We start from the raw sequence: 16,634 nt of genomic DNA, 5'->3' as shown, positions 1-16,634 counted from the left end.
TCACCTCAAGTTAGTTTTTTACAGTAAATATTTGTTTTTGTTGCTGTAAATAATAATGCAAGCATTGATTTTTGATATTTTTTTTACGCTTGGTGTTTTCATTTCTGATTGGCATGGCGGCGCCCATTTCAAGCCCGGTTGCACTTCTGCACGGCAGTAGGCGCTTTGTTTTCAAACAGTTTTTTCTCCGCGTTCTGCATCGTTCGTTTGTGATTTCAAGTATTTGATGCGAAGACGGAAATGGCAGAAAGAAAAGAGTCAGATGGACTAACTTTCAAAGAGATGAGGTTTAAAATGTGCCGTTTTCTCGAAGAACAAGGGATCATCAATGAACTTCGCGCACGGCTCCGCTACAAGTTTGTCGAAGCGCTCAAAATCAGCACACAAAACACCAGGCGCTCTTCCCAAACTCTCCTACACCAGGTCTGTTGGCGTTTCCGTTTGCTCTCGTGGTGTGTGGTCATGTTGTCTTGTCATTACACCTTGTAGACGGGCAAGCAGCACGACCGTACATTTAAACGCGTATTGCTGCGTGCATTTGCGGTTCTTATTGTCGGTGTGCTTTTGATGTCGTCGAATCACGCGCATTCGCTTTCCTACGGCGAATGTTTGAACCTCTTGGCTAAAGGCAATGCTGCTGAATCTCACCCCATCTCGCCTGATGGGGCTGAAGTTGAGACGTAAATTCAGGGTGCTGCAACAATAAACCAACGTTTTAAACAGTGTTCGCTTCGAAACCTCTCGCTAATTCGCATCTAACTTTGACGCGAAGGGCATAATTGATAGTCTCTTTTTGTTTGCAAATAACTCGGCCGGCAGCCGTGCCCTGGCTTTTTTCAACAATCGACTAGAAACCAGTTTTTGCCTACTGGGAAAACTAGCGCCGGTCTGGTTCTTTTTTTCTGGGGGGTGCACTTCAACAACCCAAAAAAGGCTGATGTTGCACCCATACGCTAAAAACGACTTTTTCACAGATTTCATAAAATATCAGTCCATTGCTGTTGTGTGAATTATTTTTTTTTAATGGATCTCACGATGCGACCTTCATGCAAAGTTTGAACACAAATCTGGGCACCCATTATTCAAAAACAGAACTTTTTAAAGAGACTTTTTTGTAGTTCCATCACGACGCATTTATTATTGACGGGATGAAAAGCTATTTGATCATAAATTGAAAATCACGATCTGGATTTATTTGTCACCTTAACCCAAATTTTTTTTTCCACCCCTTGCCCTTGTCGACAGTTGAGAAGACATTGCGGGATGTGTCGGCCTGTAACGCTGCCTTCTCACCTCGGGGGGCCAGGTTATCCTGTGGTTGGTGCAGGACTACCTGTCGAGCCAGGGGTACGACTACACGCTCAGCACGCTGGCCTGCGAGTCCGGCGTGAGCCAGGAGCCGTTCTCAACGCAAGACGTGGAGCAGCTCTTGCGGCTGCCGCCCCAGCCGGAACCGAGGCAGCCGAGCGGCGGCCTGCTGCAGCGCATCGTGGCCCGCATGATGCGCACCCCTCAGACCACTTCTGCCCAGACCTCAGTGGCTGTTCACACCGGTGGGAATTCCACTTACGTCTCTATAAAGTGCCACGAAAGCAAAATACAACCTCACTTAATAAGAGTTCACAAAGGTCTTTGGGACCAAGAAATTGCCAGAAAAAGCATTTTTCTAGGTATCACTAGCTTGCACAGTTCTCGATTGATATCTGAAGAAGTTGGTACGTCAACAGTACCAGGTACTTATAAAAGCCATATGGGCATGTTTTCGATGAACAAAAATAAGAATTTTTCCATAATTTTCTCCTTTTTCGCCACGAGCAGTATTGCAGCAATAGGAAATTCTCGAGAGGTACATCTCAGCATGTAGAGCAGCTAGAAAGATCATTTTATTTTGCAGTGTAAAGCTGAATGTTTAAACCATCCAATAAGAGAAGTAGATTTCACATTTTGCATTTCAGTAGTTGTTTAATTAGCATTACTTTTAATTGGTCTGCAGGAGTACCTCAAACAGAAAAGTTAGAATTGACATAAACTCGTATGTGATAGGAAAACAAAAAAAAACTGCTTTCCACATTTCATTCTCCACAACTTCTGGTATCTATTTATGCCTTGCTGGTGATTTCTCATTAATTAGTTTTTTTTTCATTGTTATCAAAACCAATAAAGGAAGATTTTTAATTATCTCTGAAACTAAATGCCTCACATCAAAACTAATTAGATATTTGAAATCAGCTAAAAAAACTGAACAAGCCCATAAAGGTTCATGAAGATTGGTTGGAAAGCAAAAAAAGTTTCTAAGACCAGTGTGCCCCCTTAATTTAAAAGAACTAACTTTGGGTAACTCAGCTTCATTCCAGCCACGAAAGATATTTTTTAATAAAAAAACTTTGCAACACTTCCTATAAACACGTCCACTATTTCCTTCACCTACAGAAGCGCTGCAAAAGCTAGTCGTTCCCAGCACTGAATGATTTGCTCATTGCAGCTGATTCACCTTCCATTTCTGCTTTGCTTTTGTGGTTTTTTTTTTTTTTTTAGGTGGCTATCAAATGTGTTTATTGCTGCTACTGATACGTAATTCCAGCGCTCGAAGACCACCAAGACCGGGAAAGAGCGAAAAATCTTTTGATCGAGTTTTTAAATCGTCTGGTGGGCATAGAGCAGCAATTTTCGGTTGTGGTACTTTTGAGACCACCTATTCTAACTGCGGGATTTGTCGATTGACTACGTCCTGAAAGCATTTAAGATTTAGGGAAAAAAAAGTTTAAAAAGTGTTGAAGCGTCGCTTTAAGCAAAAAGGAATGCAAGGCATTGTGAAAAACGTTCAAATTTTGTGCTACGTGATGTCAGCAGTGACGCTACGGAAGGAACACTAAGAGCACAGTTATCAGCGTAGTAATTGCGTGTCAGCATTTAAAGGATGTGGTCAAATAGAACTAGAGGCTCCACTACAGCCACGCAAGCTGTTTCTTGGCTGTGGGTTTCATCGGGGGCCACCAAGTGCACAAACAAGATTCTGTGACACTGCAAATACCTCTCCAGAAAATAGCTGGGGAGTTTCCACTGTTTCATCCATTTCCCTTAATATCTCAATTATTTGTTTCGGTTTGCAATAACTGCAGTGTCGTTGATATCAGGATGAAGCAGTCTTTTTAAGTAATCAAACTTGTATTTTGTCTTTGCGGCCCATTGAAGGGCTACATGCCTTCAGCAAAACCTAGTCCCAGGGCTCGGTAATTGGATTGTATGCTGCGTTCCATCCTCAGGTCCTGCAAGTCGTGCCGATTACATTACCCGCTCACTCACTTGCTTCTCAGTCTCTTGCTTGTGTGCTAAGGGGTGCATGAGTATTACTATCTTTCGTGACATGACAGGGTATCGTAATAGGCAACATGGCACACTGCTTGCATTTCTTCTTAATTGTACTTTCCACGAGCACGTGACTAGACGAGAGCTCGTAGAGTTTCCCTGTCATGCTGCGTGCCTTCATTTATTTCTTTTTGCAATGTTCTAGTTCCACCCGTGCTTCGTGAAATCTTTCATGTGGATTGATTGATTGATTGATTGATTGATTGATTGATTGATTGATTGATTGATTGATTGATTGTAGGGTTTAATGCACTTACGCACTGAGGTGCACCGTAGTGGAGGGCTCCGGATTAATTTTGACCGCCTGGGGATCTTTAATGTGCGCCGAAATGTCGTACACCCGGGCGCTTTCGTTTGTCGCCTCCCTCAGAGAAGCGGTGGCCGGGAATGGAACCAGCGACCTCGTGCTCAGCAGCACGATGCCTTAGCCACTGAGCCACCGTGGCGGGCAGTTTTTTATGTTTGCTGTGAAGTTGTATGCCTGAGGCTGAAGAGAAATGCCAGCAGTCACCGAGGCTAGAAAGAAAAGGCATGGGAAAGTGATGCCAGTCTTATTGAAGTTGAGGTTGTGAGTGAGGTTGTTGAGAAAAGAACAAGAATCCTGAAGGAGACGCATGCACGGGACTAACAGGTTGCTGGGGAGATGGTCGAGCCAAGGAATAGTATTCCCCGTTGAGTTAATTGTCTCCTCCTGTCTCTTGGAAGCTTTACGGTTCACCTGTCATTACTTCTTATGCTTGAATACCAGGCCCCTTCCTCTTGATTTGATCTAGGCCGACCTGCACCTAAGTTTTCTTCCTAGTCTGAGACCCCTAAGCATCCCTTTTTTTGTTGTTAGAAAGCAAAGGTGAAAAAAAAAGAAGAAAACTCCCGGTTCCTTCCTATTTTGAAAGGAGTTGTGACGACGTAGCGTACAATGAGAAATGATGGGAGTGAGCGAATGTGCATGCATGCATACACGCACAGGCACATTCATTTCACTCTGCATGCACTGCTTTGAGACGTCTTTCGTACTTCTATGCTAGGAGCATGCACTGTTGGGACCTTGCTACCCTCTTTTTTCACCCCGCTCTAACCTCTGCCGACCTACTGAGGGAGAGAATAATTCATGCGGCCTGCCCACCCCCGAGTTTGCACAAAGCTTCTTTAGAAGCTGTAAAGCAACACTGATGTGTGGGGGAGGCCTAGAGCAGAACCCCCCCCCCCCCCCCCCCCCCCTCTTTCCTAGCCCTTCATGCATCGCTTGGAACTAATTTTACAGCTCATTAAACTTCAGTGTTTGAAGTTGGCACTCAAAATGGCTCCTTGCCAGTGTTGCCACCAACGTTTAATGAGCTGTAAAATTAGTTCCAAGCGACGCATAAAAAAACTGATTGTCTTATTGCACTCACCAGTGTTCATAGTATTAGAAAATGTAAAGATTACAGTTTTCTTACTAACACAGTTTTGTCTATTGTTCCTCCAAAAATGGTTAATTACCTCTAATTATCTCGGGAACTAATTGAACAACAAAAAAATAATGCCATATTTGAAATCAGTGGAGGAAAAGCAGCAAGTCTGACAAGTTTCACAGAGTTTGCTCGAAAATTAAAAAGGTTTTTTTAAGAGCAGTGTTCCCCCTTAAGGTATATTCCCTTTTAACTATGATTATGATGATGGGGATGCTTGTTGGACAAGTGATTTCTTGGAAGTGGAGACATGCACGACGTTCTACGATAAAAGCAACATGACAGAACCTACAACAAGTGCAACACTGAAAAGGTGTGAGATAAAACAGGTACGATGACAACAGAACAGGTTTAATTAAAGCATGCACACCAAATGACTAGGGGGATAGCCAAAGTGTTTCAGATAAGCCGGAGAGGTGACAGTTGTGTTAGTCAGGCTTCTATTTCCTTGCACATGGAAGAGATCACATAGGGCAGCTAGTGAGTCACACACTTTGTAATTAGTCGCGATTGTCTTTACTCGGGGTGACCCTATCTCTTTTTCACGATGCATGCGTGGTCTTGTCACTGCGAGGTTATATTTCTTAATTTTTCTTGATTAAATTTCAGTTGAGAGTAGCACTCATACTGTCGTTCTGTCTGTATTACATTTTTCTTATTTTTGCGCTTCTTGAAGCTTTCGTCATGCATACTGTATAACTGGGAATATAGGTCGAGCGGTAATATAGGTCGACCCCCATTACCTTTGCACCGAGAAATAGGAAAAAATTTATGCTGATGACTGGCATATAGGTCGAGGGGTGACTTCTCGGCAAACTTTTTACTAGTGAAGAATCTTGACCTATATTCCGACTGACTCAGTGTATACCAACTAGCCCAGCTCGCCATTCTGCTGCACGATAAAAGCTGCTTGCTCATGCGCAGTCCACACAGAGGGCGTTAACTGCTCTGTGTTCCTGTTCGCAGCTCGCCCTGAAGGCCCAGTGCAGGCTGAGTTGGAGCAGCTGAGGTGCTCGGTGGCTGAAGCCCAGCAGAGGCTGCACGAGCTCGAGGAGCAGCTGGCGAGGAGTGCGCCCCTCGCCGAGAAGACCTCCACACCTCTTCGAGCGGCCCGCAAGCAACAACCAACTCACCAGGTTTGAGGCAATTTCCCCCCACAAAATCTTTTCCCGCAAGAACTTTGTGCAAGGGGCCATGAAGACAATAAATTAGTAAGGCTGCTTTGTCCCGATAATGGGGATGCCAATTTTATCGCAAACGACGAACAAATAATCGAGATGGAGAGGAAAGCATGTGCAGCAGTGCTGACTCCCCTGGCCACCTTTCAGATATTTTGCTGTGACTCGATGGGATACAATATGCGAAATGGGACGGGACAAGCAAAAAGAAGACGCCACACAGCGCAGTCTTCAATGACGTGTTAGAATTTTGTTTGTGCAATTGGCAGGGGTCTGACTCAATCCATCACCGAAGAACGTGATTGGGTGACGCCAGTGGGGCCTCTACTTGCATTTTATCGTGTCACTTGAAGGCTAACATGCGGTTAACGCTTTCATGCCCAAAACTTTATTATTTTGCTTAAGCCTGTGAGAAGTTGTTATGATCTAAAAGGACGTCCGATATCTCCAATATGAAGTCTGAAAGAAGTTTGGTTCATTAGGACGGACGCACTGGGCACTGGCTGACCATATATCACTTGAACAAGGCAGCTATCTCGATCACCACGATTTATGGTTCAAGTGAAGACAATAACGTGCAGTTTGTAATAACAGCGAAATTGCACAGTTTCGGTTACCTGTCACTAGCCCATTGAGCCACCCGGGCTCGGTGCAAGCTGACACGCTTTAAATAATATTTTGTTTAGCACATGGAAGTGCATACTACCCTCTCTTATTTAATTTTTGAAGGTCGGGGATCCTTTGTATGTCGATAGATCGTGTTAAATGTAGAAAAAAAATTATTGTTCGAGTTGTTGCTCGTGATCAACACTGGGCATCGAAGGGTTAATGCACTGACAACTGGATTTTTCGTGGTGGCTTCTGTTTGTCACTCCTGCCAATTTTATGTCACTATAGCACGATTTTGTTATGTTTTTGTTGTTAAAATACTATGCGTAGGAGCTTCATGCAGGGGTGAGACAGCTGCGCATATTGCGCCTTTTTGATACAATTCCATTTTCCTGCGCCAAGCTGCTCCAAAAGCATGAAAATTGCGAAAATTGCGCCAAACTGCTCCAGAAGAGCCTGAAAAGCACGGATTTTGATGCTCATGTCAGTTCCGGCGGGGACGAAAGCCTCGCGCATCCTGGTCACCACTTTTATTGTCAGTCAATTGCAAACACCGAAATGGCAGAAATAGAAAGACTGAAATGAAGCAAACGATAGCTTCTAAAACACGATTGGCTTTCCGTCCGGGTTCGCTGAAACGGCCTTCCTGATTGGGAATCGCTGTGGCTACAAACATGGCCACTGCCTGATCCGGCTGCTACTGCCTACTTCCGCGCTCAGTGCGCATCGCCGATATTTTCCCTGGTTTATTTTACGCAATCAGCTGGGTTCCAGTCTATTAATTCTATCAGTTGTGGCTCTGAACAGTGACGTTAACCCGGGGTTATGGTTTGAGATTGATGCGAGATTACAAGGAGTTGCGCGGCTCGAAAAAAAGTTCATTGAAATGTGGGGCCTAAGACTTCCGCGTGGCTTGTCCTGGAGTGCGAAACGCGGTGCGTGCATCTATAATCGGGTTCGTGAAGTGAACTTTTTTGGCTCACTGTGGTGTTATAAAATGCTGAAGTGTTGCTGTGCTTGGAAGCGTGATTGCGAGCCTCGGGGGTGGAACGGTCGACACGAAAGTTGCGGGCTGTGCTGCGGCGCCGCGACCTGTTCAGGCAGCACCCAATGGCTGCAGGACTGCATAGTTGCCATAGCACGCGACTAATAACACTTGATGTATGCGAAGTGAAATTTAATGCCAAAATCTAGGTGGCTAAACAGTAACGCTACTCAAAAGACCTTGGGGTGAACGTGCGCCCCACGGACTGCAACAGGTAGGCTGGTTGGGCTATGCGACCGTTAGCTCGAAGTTGCTCAACTGCTGCCGTGACTAGACTCGTTCGTACAACGCAGCCTGGGATTACAAAAATAATAATTTTAGCATTGAAACGGTAAAAAAAACGCCACTATTGCAGATCCCTTAAATTTGATAATGTTAACGGCAGTTTTGTTGTCAGTGTTGCGTACAGCCACAACACAATATCACTAGTTAGGAAGAAGGTAGTGAGTTAGAACTTTGTGATACTCTTAAAAAATTCTTTCACTTAAGGCTGTTTCAGTGTTCTGTGTATTCAAAACTGATTGGAATGTGTACTTGACCCTTCAAATTGCTAAAATTATGATTTTTTAAGCTCACAAGACGATGTAATAAATGTCCCTAAATGCTCTAAATCAAGATTCGTCTGCTCCAAAATGGAAATTTTGCTGCTCCGAAAACTGCTCCCAAATCTCTTTGGGCTGTCTCACCCCTGTTCATGGCACAACACGCATTGACATGAAGGCTGCACTAAAAAAACAACCCCACGTATTATCTGCACCCTACTTTGCCATTGAAATTTTCGCGTTTTTGGTGCGGGTTATATGCGCGAAAATACGGTATGCAAATCAACCAACTTGCTTGTCACCTGTGTCCTCGTAGGCCGTGCATCACGTGTCCATGCTGACGCAGCTGAGCAGCAGTGACCCAGTCACATCACGCCTGGAAGGGAGCAGCCTGTCAACGTCCAGGTAAGGCTCGCGCTATTTCCGTTCAGTTCGTAGTCTTCGTTGTCACGTGACCAGTTGGTAGGCACAACTTCAACTCAGAGGTGTTTCTGTTTTTTAGCGTTTATTTTGTCTTTCCTCGTCACGCTGGTTGTCACCAGGCGTGGTGATGTCCGTACAAAACCTGCTCATAACTTGCCTAACTGCACATTTACGGTGTGTACGATTAACGTGAATGATTAATTTCTCCACACATTGCAAAACAGTTGTTCATATCGAGCCCGAAGCATTGGACTGAGTCTGAAACTAGGCAGGCATCTGAGGACTTGTTAGGAGGCTATCGTTTGAAAAACCTTTGTCTTCTGTAGGCTGTCTCAGGACACTAAAAACTGGAATGGAAAAAACAACTCATCTTCACATGTGTAGCTTTGTCAAGCTCAAGCCTTTCCGTGGCTGTTTTTAGCCAAAACTGAGTTGGTGAATTGTCTCAAATGTGTAGACCTTGCAGTGGTGGTGGGTCTGTTTAAAATATTTTGCCCAAATTGGTTGTTTTATTAACTTCATACATAGATAACAGTTTGTGCTTTCTTTTACTTCTTGTTACAGTAGATTTGGCTGGAACATCTGCCTCGATTGATTACCACTTCATCTAACAAAAAAGTGGTCTAGGCGTGGGCAAGTGAGCAATTTCAGCCCAAGTTGAATGTAAGCGAGTGAACTTAACTGGCCGAGTAGCTTGGCCCGAAAGTTGCATCTGTACGACTCCTTTTCTTCCAATCCTTATCACAGTGTTAAATGAATTTGTAGTGAGTGAGTTTTGAGGTGCCCCATTTCAAAGGAACGACTGAAATGCTTTCGCTTCCGGGAAAAAAAATAAATCCATTAAGCTCACGCGCAGACCAGCAGGTCAATCTAAACAAGGCATTTTTTCGTTAACTCGGAGGGCAGACGTGTTAAAGGAGTACTGACACAAAATTTCTCGCTTTCAGTTTTTATGCTGCAAAGAATACCTATTGGCCTAGTAATTACGAAAATCGAACCGAAAGCCGTCAGCCGCCAACACAGAATTAATTATAGCACGTTTATTGCAACCAATTTCAAATTTGGTCGCCGCGCGGGAAAAAGGCCGTTCGAAGGCCAGCCTGCAAGCGGGCAGCCTTACGTCACGGTCTCACCCGTGACGTCAGTGACGTTTTTCTTTCCTCCATGCGTTCGCCGCATCGTCTACTACGATTGCACATGGTCCGCGACTTGCCCGCGCAGTCGACATGTCGTCTGAATCTTCAGACTCGGATGAGTCCCTGCCACCCGACAGACAGAACAACTTTATTTGGCCAGGCGATTAGGCCGGCGATGTCTTTGCCGTCGCCCGTTTTTTAATATCACTGCGGCTCGAACCGGCGCAGACCGTGATAGCAACAGCTTGTCGCCACTCTTCTAATCAATCTGATCACGAAAAAGAAGCTCTACATGCGAGAAACTAGATGTTAGTGTGTTGAAAATTGTGCTAGGAGTTGTTATCAGCGCTGAATTTAAAAGTGTCGTTCAGATATTTGCCGCGATGGTAAGCCTACGCTGACCAGCAGCGGAGGTTCGGCGCTCCAACCCAGCACTGTCGGCACCACGGTGCGGCGAGCTGCCGAAAGATGGCGCCACCTGCACGCTAGAATCAAATCAGGCCGCGGCAGATGTCTTGGTCACCGATCGCAGAAACGGAAATTATTGCCAAAATAAAGCTTCATATGCGAAAAAGGGGATGATAGTGCGGTGAAAAGTTGTGTAAGGGATGGTCACTCGCAGTTGTACAGATACCAGCGATCAAATAGTCGCCACGATACTAAGTTCCCAACACCCAAGGTGACCCGTGCAACCCCGAGCCCGCTGGCTTGGGCGACAGTTCTTGCGGCTGCCGGCGTGCCTGGAACTCCACGAAGTCCACATTTAGCGCTGCATGTCATCACGTGGAAAATAATGCATCTTGGCGTCGTCGTCGATTTGCTCGGGCAGGCTTCCACGAGCAGTACTTCGCATACCGCGAGCTTGCCATAGCACAACTTGGGCGAGCTCGGCGACGCGCACCGCCGTGTCGCCGCGGTGTACCCCTCATAGCTGTACCCCTCATAGGCTTTTGTCCGCTGCATGCCATTGCCACTGAACCAGCAGTTAAATGAGCCATTGGCAGCAGGCTTGGGAGGCACAAAGGTGATGGTTTTGTCTCGTTGCGTACAAGTTACTGTCACTTTTGAGCAGAATTAAACTATGACCACAGTGGACAAAGGGGCACGTGTAACAAGGATCAACTGTAATGCTAAGCTGCTTTTTTTTTTTAATAGTCTGCCTGCATGTCCTGTGCAGCCACTCCAGCTCTCTACGAACGAACAGGAGAGCAGCATGGAACGACTCAACATCCCACCCCTCTCCAGGCCCTATTTTGAGGGAAGACAAGTTTTTCCGACTTATGCTCAAAAGTTGGAATGCATAAGTCTTGTCCCGTTGTTTATCCTGATATTCTCATTGTTTAAAGGGAGACTACTATATGACTGCGTACTTCACTAAAGATTGGCTAATTTTTGCACTCACCTAATGTTGGTGCATCCTCATAGAATGCGTACTTGCGAAAAAGGCCCACCGGACTGACCGTAACGCTCAAATAGGGAGCCCGAGTCAACGGCTTTGCCCAAGTACTACCGTATTTATTCGATTATAAGGCTCTCACGAATATAAGACGAGGGTGCAGTTTGGAGAGTCAAAAAATCGCCACATGTATATACTGTGCTTCCAATATGAGCCAGGTTTTGACTTTGAGACTGAATTTTGGGAAAAAGCCTCGCCTTATATTCGAATAAATACGGTAGTATTGTGTTTTAGACCTTTCATGCGAGCCAACCCCATCTTGTTGTGCCCTTACAGCAGTTCGAGGCAGCAGCGAAGTAGCGGTGGACGACAGGGTGGCTCCAACGTGAGCAGCCTGTCGAGCCTTCCGCTGGACCGTGCGAGGCGCCGGCTGCAACAGCTGGCCCTGCAGACAGACTTCCTCGACGAGAGGCTTCACGCGGTCAATGCCGGAGCGGACGATGGATCTCCTCCTCTTCCACTCTGGATCAGCATCTCGCGCGAGACAAGCTTCACGGCTCGGAACAGGAGGACTCCTTCAGCGAGTGACTCTTTCGATGCGGGCTGATGTGCACAGGCAATCGGACTTCACGGCCCTTGGAATGGTTTCCAGTGCGTGCGATGGAGTGAACAGAAGTTAGCTGTGGCAGGAGCATTTGGAGCCCAGGATTGTTGCCCCATTACAATGGCAGAACTGAGATATCCCGTGTTCTCAAACTTTTGGACCCCTTCACTGTATTTCCAGATAAAAGCAGCGTGGCTGCCTGCCTTTTGCGAAGCAGCAGAAATGCAAGAACCAAAATGAACATCACGGTTGCTCGTATATCAGTCCCTCACCAGAACCAAATTTGAATATGCTGCCGCTGTATGGAACCCGTCCCAAGCATTTCATAGTTCTCCAATGTAGTACACCAGTTGCAGAACTCCACTCTAGAATTCAAGCCATGCAAGCACTTATTCTTTCTTGAGGCTGAGTGGCAAATGTATATGCACGGCACCTGGGGGACAAAAACTGAACTTCCCTAAACATTTACTGAACCTACTTAGAAAAACAGCACTAAAAATGATACGACGGGAAGAAACAACAAATGCTGCTCTGAACTTGCTTGTCATTTCTTCCTGTCGTATCGTTTTTAGCGCTCTTTTTCTACGCACCATGATGCACCAACCAGCCTGCCTCAAGTCACTTGTTCAATTTACTGAACAACACAGCCTAGTAAAATAGAGCTTGCTTTTCACATTAGTAAAGACTAAATAGGTAATGTTTGCTTATTGTCTCCCACAGTTTTTTTTTCCTGACTTATGACAGCAGCCAAGCACAAGCACTTGAGTACTATTTCAGCTTTCTGATGACAGGTGGCAGGCTGTCTTGCTTGCCCTGATCTGCCCCAGTGCAACAGGGCCGCAGTAAATCGCTTTTTGAAACATGAGGGGCCTATGGGGAGTTTCGCTACTGGTGTACGCTGTATAACTCTGCAAACGCATCTCACAAACGACCTTGAGCCGTTCAAAATATCACTGCCCAATTCGTTCACTCCTTGTACTTGTATGATATTACCGTTTTATCCTTGAAAGTACAACCAGGGTTATCACCACCCTCTGAGAGGGCACTGCTATTCTGTACTCTCTCTGCTTTGGCAGGCACTCTCACATAATCAGTGGCAGCCTACCATTGTCCCCGAAGAAGAAAGTGTATGACGGCTGCATCTTAACGGTACTCACCTACGGGGCAGCAACTTGGAGGCTCACCAAGAGGATTCAACTTTAACTGAGGACGACTCAGCGAGCAATGGAGTGGAACATGATAGGCGTAACGTTAAAGGGCTGGTGAAGAGCTTTTCAAAAAAATTTTGTTGGGGGCATTACATTATGGTTTTCCTGACGCTGAATTCGAAAAACATGTTTATTTTATGTGTAAATACACCCAAACCACCTTTTTTCGTCAAAACAAACGACCCCTGCCCGAGGGCACGGTGAGAGCCCTGGCTGCCTTTCGCGATTGGCTGGCAGCATATGACGTCATATTCGGAAGTGCCGGCGCTGCGGGGACCGCACGGCCTGAAGATATCATTCTGTTCCCGTTCAGATACGGGCTAGAAGGTCCTCTGGTGAATGGAGGGCTCACACAATCTTTCGTTAGAACAGCAGAGCCTGAGGGAAGTATAAACAAAACAGGTTCGCTCGCGGCGAGCTTTAGAAAGGGGTTCTCCCCCGACGACTCATGGCCGACTTGTTTCTCGGGTGCAGGGAAGTTGCGCAGATATTGGTTCGCCGCTTTCACTACCAGCGCTAGCCACAATTCCTAGCACAATTTTTCAACCCACCATCATCCCTATCCTCGAATGTGGAACTTTGTTTTTACATTTGGACAGGCGGCAACAAGCTCTGTGCAGCGGCCTGCGATGCGCACAGGCAGCGCGGACGCCGCCGGTCGCCGCGTCGCGCAGAGGTGCTGGTGCCGGGTCGCTGCTCGCCCGGTCAGCGGAACGTGGCACTGCTGCACATACGCATGTTTTAGAATAGGGGAGTTGAACTTTGGTCGCCCCCCAAAAGGTAGAGGAACCAAAGCGCAGCACGCTGGTCCCCGAAGCTCCCCAACAGCTCCAGCCGGCTCAGGTTGCACGGATCGCCGGTGCTGTTGGGAACTTCAGGTTTAGCATCAAGGGAGATAGTTGGTCGCCGCTATCTCTACAATTGCGAATGACTATCCTTAACACAGTTTTTCACCACACTATCATCCCCTTTCTCGCATGTGGAACCTTATTCCTACGTTGAGTCATTCTAGCGATCGGTGCTGTGCTCATTCTTGCGCGCAGGTAACGCCATCCATCGGCCTCTCGCCGCATCTCTAGCTCGGGCAGGCCCGTCGACGAGCCTCCGCGACCGGTCGGCGCTCCGCATCATCCGCATCGCGATACAAATTCAATCACCTCTTTCGAAATCACCTTGGATGGCAATCCCTAGCGCAATTTTTCACCACACTATCATCCTCTCTTGCCCGTTTACCTTGCTTTTCGCAACGGCCTTGATTCTGGACGGCAGCGAAGAGCAGTTGCTGCCGCGGAATGTGTGGTGCGAGCCGTTTCGTGCGCCGTACGGGCATGCAAGACCGGCGAGTGTGCGGAGCGCTTCCGCGCGCAGAAAACGCTTCATGCTTTCAGCTTGCTTGATTTCTTCTTAACATTGAGCTGTTCAGCTACGCTGTCGTCACAGCCAACAACGTTGATCGGGAAAACGATCAAGAAGTTCGGCAAGCCCAGAGCGCTGTGGTCCCACAAATAATAATGGATCAGAAACTTGGGGTACCTCCGTATTTGTTTGAGCCCGTCGCTTCACGTATGAAGCACAGAGCAGCCGACGACACGGCCGGCCCCGCGACTACTCGTGAAGGCAATGTAGTAGCCACGGGCGCTCGGGTAGGAAATCTCTGGTATCTAGGAGTCGCTTTAAGGAATCGCACAGTAGCATTACGGTTAAAAAATCGACGCGGAAGCAACTTAAGACAATGATGATTAATAAAGTGCAGATTACACGCCTGCTGAATTTGGAACTTCGCCCAGAAAAGTGGGACACAGCGAAGCGGCGGTGCACGGCGCTGGCCGTCTTCCGAATATGACGCTACTTCCGGTCGCTGCCTCTCAGTTTCTCGCTCTTCCGGCGATGCGGCAGGAAGCAGTGGGCGAGGCGTAGGGTCAACTTTAACGACGAATACCGCTGTCCCCAAGCTAAAAATGACCAAAAAAACTTTACAGGCACAAACTGACCAATGCAATAATTGTAAAAAGCAGAGTTTTTCCCGGGTTTAAAAGTGCTTCAGTAGCCCTTTAAGGGACAAGAAGAGAGCGGAGTGGGTCAGGGAACAAACACGTTAGGGACATATTATTAGAAATTTAAAAATAAGAAATGGACATGGGCAGGGCATGTAATGCGAAGGCAAGATAACCATTGGTCATTAAAGGTAACAGAGTGGATCCCTAGAGAAGGCAAGCTTGGCAGGGGGCGACAGAAAGTTAAATGGGCGGATGAGATCAAGAAGTTTGCGGAGATAAATTGGTCACAGTTAGCACAGGACCGGGATAATTGGAGATTAATGAGAGAGGCCTTTGCCCTGCAATGGGCGTAGATAGGATGATGATGATGGTGATGATAATTCTGTACTCTCAGTGCAGCCCCCTCACTCGCGGAGTGTGGCATAAAACACCCTGCATTACTGGGTGCTGCACTAATTTGGCTGCTATTTGGGGTTGCAATATTGTACGCCTAGCAGTAAGAAATATGGGAGTGGTACAACACTTTCACTGGATGTCTGAACACATCGTTGTGATCCTTTGTTAGGTATGCACAGAGGCAGCTTAGAAGCATGCCGGGGGTATTTTATATTTATTTTACATGTATGCCAATAAACGACAAACAGAGCAGGTGCAACCGTTTGCAGCCGCGTTTTTCACTAGTGGCTCGGAGAAACATTTCCTCCATATTTGCACAAGGAATCTGCAGCAATGGTTTTTTTTAAATGTTTAGTTTCTTTTTCCTGCTTTTTGAAGCCTTTCGTAAAGATGTAAAAATAATGTTTCTTGCAATCTTGTACTCTGTATGTTCCAAACAGCTCATGTCACGTTTTATTCAGCACGAAAATGGGACACGAAAACTGCGGGAGTACAACGCATGTGCATTTTCCTGCCTGCGGCTTCTGTTCTTGTCTTGCTTCAGAGAACAGTTTCAAGAACCAATGGTACTTAATGTGCGGGAATTGCAAGAATCGTAGGAGCATCCAGCCACCCTAGGGAGAGAGATTTTTCAGCTGCGAGGAGTTCGAAACGACTTGATATTCATGAAAACTGTTGCTTCCGGATTGGGGTTGGCATGAAACAGGCAGGCTTCTAAGGTGTGACACTTTCCTGCAGTCCTAAGGCACCTGTTGTTTGCGAGGTGCACGGAAGTTAATGTTGGTTTAACTCGTGTAATCTTTTGTTTCACTACTCAAGGGGGGACACGTGCTCTTAAAAAACAGCTTCCTTTGATTTTCAAGTAAACTCTGAAACTTGCCAGCCTTGCTGCTTTTTCCACACTGATCTCCCAAGATAATAGGAGATAATTAGTCATTCTTGGAGGAACAGTAGACAAAACAGTGTTAGTCATAGAACTGTAATCTTTATATTTTTGAAAACTATGAACCCTGGCGAATTCAATAAGAGAATCGATTTTCTGACACATTGTTTGGAACTAATTTTGCAGCTCAATAAACTTAGATGGCACCAGTGGCAAGGAACCATTTTGAGTGCCAATTTCAAACACCAAAGTTTAATAAGCTGTAAAATTAGTTCCAAGCAGTGCATCATAAAACCGATTCTCTTATTCAATTCACCAGGGTTCATAGTTTTGGAAAATATAAAGATTACAGTTCCATGACTAACACCGTTTTGTCTACTGTTCCTCCAAGAATTACTAATTA

General features: G+C 46.2%; 1 protein-coding gene across 2 annotated transcripts; it reads left to right on the top strand.

Moving 5' to 3' along the window:
- The first annotated feature begins 115 nt into the window (after positions 1 to 115).
- LOC144175891 (uncharacterized) lies at positions 116 to 12,987 on the top strand. Of its 2 annotated transcripts, none has more exons than XM_077704955.1 (5): positions 116 to 423; positions 1,328 to 1,553; positions 5,781 to 5,950; positions 8,505 to 8,593; positions 11,480 to 12,987. In XM_077704955.1, the coding sequence occupies exons 1-5, from the start codon at positions 241 to 243 to the stop codon at positions 11,748 to 11,750; spliced, it is 939 nt and encodes a 312-aa protein (XP_077561081.1). In that variant the 5' UTR covers positions 116 to 240; the 3' UTR covers positions 11,751 to 12,987. The 2 variants fall into 2 exon arrangements, with proteins under 2 accessions (XP_077561081.1, XP_077561080.1); XM_077704954.1 differs by having other exon boundaries at positions 1,307 to 1,553.
- The last annotated feature ends 3,647 nt before the right edge of the window (positions 12,988 to 16,634 follow it).

The sequence above is a fragment of the Haemaphysalis longicornis genome, unplaced genomic scaffold, assembly GCF_048455015.1.
Source record: "Haemaphysalis longicornis isolate Haplotype H1 unplaced genomic scaffold, Haemaphysalis longicornis Haplotype H1 scaffold_3, whole genome shotgun sequence".
NCBI lineage: Eukaryota > Metazoa > Arthropoda > Arachnida > Ixodida > Ixodidae > Haemaphysalis > Haemaphysalis longicornis.
Note: the sequence above shows the minus strand (reverse complement) of the source record. Positions and strands in the feature narration are given on the sequence as shown.

Excerpts from the sequence above, each read along its gene's own strand:
- LOC144175891 (XM_077704954.1), top strand. The coding sequence starts at position 241 with ATGGCAGAAAGAAAAGAGTCAGATGGACTAACTTTCAAAGAGATGAGG. Across the intron at positions 1,554-5,780 it reads CTCAGTGGCTGTTCACACCG|CTCGCCCTGAAGGCCCAGTG; the intron begins GTGGGAATTCCA and ends TCCTGTTCGCAG. Across the intron at positions 8,594-11,479 it reads AGCAGCCTGTCAACGTCCAG|CAGTTCGAGGCAGCAGCGAA; the intron begins GTAAGGCTCGCG and ends GTGCCCTTACAG.